Source organism: Procambarus clarkii, chromosome 77 (genome assembly GCF_040958095.1).
Source record: "Procambarus clarkii isolate CNS0578487 chromosome 77, FALCON_Pclarkii_2.0, whole genome shotgun sequence".
NCBI lineage: Eukaryota > Metazoa > Arthropoda > Malacostraca > Decapoda > Cambaridae > Procambarus > Procambarus clarkii.
The window spans coordinates 22559162-22564710 of record NC_091226.1 but is presented as its reverse complement, the minus strand read 5'-3'; the positions used below and the strand labels follow the sequence as shown (position 1 = coordinate 22564710).

Genomic DNA, 5549 nt, shown 5'->3' with positions numbered 1-5549 from the left:
AACTGCTGGATTTTACTTACTTTCACTTTACCATACACCTACTTACACTGAAATATATAAGGTCAGGAAGCTCCTTGATTATTGAGGTAAAGTTTTAATCCACGAGTCTTACTGTGGACTAGTGACACGACATCTCCCACACACACCTTCTCTGTCTCCCCCACACACACCCTCCACGTCTCTCCCACACACACCCACCACGTCTCTCCCACAAACTCTGTCTCCCCCTACAAACTGCCTGTATCCCTCACACACACCCTCCCTGTCTCCCTCACACACACCCTCCCTGTCTCTCCCACAACCCCACACCCTCTCTGTCTGTCCCCCCACACCCCCTGCTTCCCATATACCTACCCTTCCAGTGTCCCACCATCTCTGTATGTCTCTATCTCTGTCTCTACCGTTTTCTCTTGGGTTTTGTCTGTCTTTCTCTGTTTATGGCTCTTTCCCTCTCTTATTAAAAATATAATTTTCTCCCATTGCCGTGTGGGTGGTCACGGGTGAAAGGAGCTCAGTCGTGTGAAATTAAAAAAAATTGAATAGTTAACCCATATACTTCGAGAAAGTGACGAATCTTGAGAAACCTTTGAATTTGTGGGAGGATCATCATTTTTTCTGCTACTACGGGAAAATTATGGATAGTAAGAAATTTCTGTAATTTTCCCAAGATCAGTGAATAATGGTATATTAAGCTAAGGAAAATAAAAAAATTAATGTTTGTCTTCAAAATATTTAGGTGTGTAACCGGTGGGCATCAGTGACAGAAATCACCGTGGGGATCTGAATGTAACCCTAACAAACTCAAACACAAGTTCTTAGAACTGAATGAATTCCGAGAATCCCAACCACCCTTTCTTCATTCCGTACCCTTGACAATTCCCTCTGTCAATTTGGGTGGCGCTGACGAAGCATCTGACCTCAAAATTTGAACAAACAGAGAAACATTCTTTCTTACAGGTACAGATGAGGTAAGCAAATCCATTCCGGAGCTACCAACTCTTCCGCCAGTCTCATGTAGGTAGTATATGCAGTGAATGCAGCCTTTTAAGATTCCAGACGGCTGTTCTATATAATTATGTGTTTCTGAACAACTGTTTATTTAAATTGTTGTTGTGGTGTAACACATTTTAGCTACAAGGAAAAACTGGTCGTTTTATCACAATTTATAGATTTTGTCTGGCTTGAATAGTTGATCGATGATGTTTTGCTGGAGACGTCTTGGGTCACGAACGTTGTGGCCGGTTAGCGGAACTCATGCCAATGTTAGCGGAACTCCTGCAAATGTTAGCGGAACTCCTGCCAATGTTAGCGGAACTCCTGCCAATGTTAGCGGAACTCCTGCCAATGTTAGCGGAACTCCTGCCAATGTTAGGGGAACTCCTGCCAATGTTAGCGGAACTCTTGCCAATGTTAGCGGAACTCCTGTCAATGTTAGCGGAACTCCTGCCAATGTTAGGGGAACTCCTGTCAATGTTAGCGGAACTCCTGCCAATGTTAGGGGAACTCTTGCCAATGTTAGCGGAACTCCTGTCAATGTTAGCGGAACTCCTGCCAATGTTAGTGGAACTCCTGTCAATGTTAGCGGAACTCCTGCCAATGTTAGCGGAACTCCTGCCAATGCTAGCGGAACTCCTGCCAATGCTAGCGGAACTCCTGCCACTGTTTTTCCTTTAATGCAGAATCCTCACTACCAAGATTAGCGGGATCACTGTAAATTGTAACTTTGTAACTTAACAAACGCTCTCTGCTGTTACCTTGACAGTTATTTATGTATTGTTTGATCTCATTGTCACCTTGCGCTGTTTAAAGCTAAATTAAATCTATTAATTTAATGACAATTTTATCAAGAGACGAACTATATAAATCATTTTGTATATATCGGCAGACAGTTGTGAGGCAGAAGAGGACCTCAGGCAGTGGTGAGTGAGGGACACCCAGGACACCTGTGTGGTGAGTGAGGGACGCCCACAACACCTGTGTGGTGAGTGAGGCACGCCCACAACACCCAGGACACCTGTGTAGTGAGTGAGGGACGCCCACAACACACCTGTGTGGTGAGTGAGGGACGCCCACAACACCCAGGACACCTGTGTGGTGAGTGAGGGACGCCCACAACACACCTGTGTGGTGAGTGAGGGACGCCCACAACACCCAGGACACCTGTGTAGTGAGTGAGGGACGCCCACAACACACCTGTGTGGTGAGTGAGGGACGCCCACAACACACCTGTGTGGTGAGTGAGGGACGCCCACAACACCCAGGACACCTGTGTAGTGAGTGAGGGACGCCCACAACACCTGTGTGGTGAGTGAGGGACGCCCACAACACCCAGGACACCTGTGTAGTGAGTGAGGGACGCCCACAACACACCTGTGTGGTGAGTGAGGGACGCCCACAACACACCTGTGTGGTGAGTGAGGGACGCCTACAACACCCAGGACACCTGTGTAGTGAGTGAGGGACGCCCACAACACACCTGTGTGGTGAGTGAGGGACGCCCACAACACCCAGGACACCTGTGTGGTGAGTGAGGGACGCCCACAACACCTGTGTGGTGAGTGAGGGACGCCCACAACACCTGTGTGGTGAGTGAGGGACGCCCACAACACACCTGTGTGGTGAGTGAGGGACGCCCACAACACCCAGGACACCTGTGTGGTGAGTGAGGGACGCCCACAACACACCTGAGTGAAGACAGAGCCAGCGAGTGTAGTTCAAGACCATGTCTGAAGCCTGGCTCATCCTGTCTCCCCTCACCTTTCTCTCCCATTACCTGTGACACCAGGATCTCCACTACCTGTTTCAACCAGCAAGATGCTGCCACCTGCACCAGCTCCGGCAGCTGGCTCGAGTCCCTCTTTGTGTTTACCAACATTGACCATCGCGTCCCCACCACCTGGTGTGTGTGTCAGCACCATTTTACTAGCGGGCGACCCACCACCTGGAGGTGGGTCACAGAAGCCCACCACCTCACCTGCGGGTGGATCACTACAACCTTACACGCCACCTGGGTCACCACTTCCCTCTGGGCCACTACAACCTTCCCGTCCTAGTGAGAGTGACACCTCAGTGACGTTATCAGTGGTGGACGTTTTGGCGGGAAAGCCCCTCCACCGAGGCCCATCCCACACAGTACCTCAACATCTCTCCGCTTCCCACAACACCAAAACTCAGATTTTACAGGTCAGTGGTCTTAATTTTGTACTCAAGATAGTGTGTGTGTATTTACTACTAGTGTTTACAATTTGTGCCTTTAGGCTCGAGCTGCTAGCTCTTGGACCCGTCTTTCTAATCGTCGGTTGTCTAAGTGTACTAATGCCTGACCAATTTTCCCCTATTATACCTACTACATATAGTTCTCTCCAGCACTCGCACATCTCCAGGATACTGACCGTGGCAACTGCCTATCTCCCAGGTACCTATTTACTGCTTGTTGAACAGGTGCATCAGGTCAATGAAACTCGTACCATTTGTTCCTTCCTTGGCTGGAAATCAAACCCGCGCCCTTAGGCCTACGTGGACAGCGGCCGAAGGTTGTCCACTCGACCACGAGGCCCAGTACTGATGCGCCAAGTTGTGCATCGGGAGGGTTGAGCTTTGGCTTTTTGGTCCCGCCTCTCAACTGTTAATCAGCTCTTATACAGGTTCCTGAGCCTATTGGGCTCTATCATATCCACGTCTGAAACTGTATAGTCAGCCTCCACCACATCATTACCTAATTCATTCCATGTATTACTTACTATGACATTGAACAAATTCTTGATAATGTCTCCGTCGCTCACTTGGGTCTCCACCTGTGTACCCTTGTGCGAGTATCACCCATGTTAAGAAATCTTTTATCTACCGAGTCAATTATGTATGTGGTAATCAGATTGATTGATAAAGATTAAGCCATCCCAGAGGCGGCACGGGCATGATTAGCCTGTAAGTAGAGGCTGTTTGGAGCCATTATCAGTACCAGTTGCTGGTATTGTAGATCTGCGGATGAATGGGGGTTTGGAATGTGGGACAGTCGGAAGTATAGTGTGAAGAGTATAGAAGTTTCGGCGGCGCAGAGAGTAGAGCCAATAGCAGACTCACACCGCACAGAGCATTAGGGGGAGGGGGACGGTGCCAAGAGGGCCGAGCTGCAGCCAGAAGTCCTAGTTCGATATTTCATTACAGCATCACTATCTCAGGGGACCCTCAGTGCTCTGTTTTTTTCTGTTCTTCGGTTTCTTGTTTTGGCTTCGTGTCTGTACATGGGTGTCCACAGGCGACAGTGTAGGGCATCCTGGGACATCCCCGATGATATTCCTCGGGAAGTCGATGGTGATCGCCTGGCCATTTCTGAAAGTGGTGTATCAACCTGTGGTTGTGTCCAAAAGGCAAGGTGCATCGTAACCATCAAACATGAGCGTGCGTACCCGAAGAGACGTCAAGACTGCATCTTCGGAGCCATACTCATCTACACCGGAGAGATCCTCATCATCCACATGCTCGTCTGAAGATGCCAAGTCCTTTTCGTCCAGTGTTGCCAGTATTCCTCCTTTCTTTGTGTTCTGTACTGCTGTCAGCGTCATCTGGGTGTCCGAAGTTGTCACTGTCCGTGGAGCATCCGTCTGGGTGTCCGAAGTTGTCACTGTCCGTGGAGCATCCGTCTGGGTGTCCGAAGTTGTCACTGTCCGTGGAGCATCCGTCTGGGTGTCCGAAGTTGTCACTGTCCGTGGAGCATCCGTCTGGGTGTCCGAAGTTGTCACTGTCCGTGGAGCATCCGTCTGGGTGTCCGAAGTTGTCACTGTCCGTGGAGCATCCGTCTGGGTGTCCGCAGTTGTCACTGTCCGTGGAGCATCCGTCTGGGTGTCCGAAGTTGTCACTGTCCGTGGAGCATCCGTCTGGGTGTCCGAAGTTGTCACTGTCCGTGGAGCATCCGTCTGGGTGTCTGCAGTTGTCGTCGTCAGCCGTGGGACTTCGGTCTGGGTGCCTGCAATTCCATATTCAGTCACTTGTGCCAGTATAGATGCAATGCCACTAGCGTCCAGAAGCTCGTTCACTGTTCGGAGGAACAAGTTGTGATCTTGTTTCGCAACTCTGTCCGCATAGGCAGTGGCGACCTGGATGTGGATGTTCTGGATGGATATTGGCGTCTCTAATTTTGGTGGGTCCGGCTGCTGAGGCTTGTTAGGCCAAGGGAGTAGAAGGGAGGCTCGGGAACTGGTCAGGTCCATGGTCCAAGGTCGTGCAGACTTGCCTATGGGGTAATCTTCTCTTTAATCTTCATCAGTTCCTCCTTTCTTTTTGTGCAGAGATAGGAGGTGGCGGTGTGCTGTTTTCCACAGCCCGCATATTTCTTGGTGGTTGCGGTACAGTCCTTGTAGTAGTGAGTGCCGAAGCATGAGCTGCACTTAGCCGTTTGTTCTGGGCACTTGTTAGAGAAGTGCTCATAGCAGAAGCACTTGTAGCACTGTCTCACATTGTAAACCTTCTCAGTGGCGATCTGGTTTGGAGAGGAAGTGATTCCAAAGCATTTGAAACCGTTCTTCACTGCTTCCTGGGCCTGTTCTGCTGTT

At 49.9% G+C, this 5549-nt stretch overlaps 2 protein-coding genes across 2 annotated transcripts; one reads left to right on the top strand and one right to left on the bottom strand.

Annotated features, from left to right (window-relative positions):
* The first annotated feature begins 1199 nt into the window (after positions 1-1199).
* LOC138357349 (uncharacterized) lies at positions 1200-1700 on the top strand. The gene has a single exon (XM_069314028.1). The coding sequence runs from the start codon at positions 1200-1202 to the stop codon at positions 1698-1700; it is 501 nt and encodes a 166-aa protein (XP_069170129.1).
* A 2643-nt stretch (positions 1701-4343) lies between these two features.
* On the bottom strand, positions 4344-5207 carry LOC138357348 (uncharacterized). The gene has a single exon (XM_069314027.1). The coding sequence runs from the start codon at positions 5205-5207 to the stop codon at positions 4344-4346; it is 864 nt and encodes a 287-aa protein (XP_069170128.1).
* Positions 5208-5549: the final 342 nt, after the last annotated feature.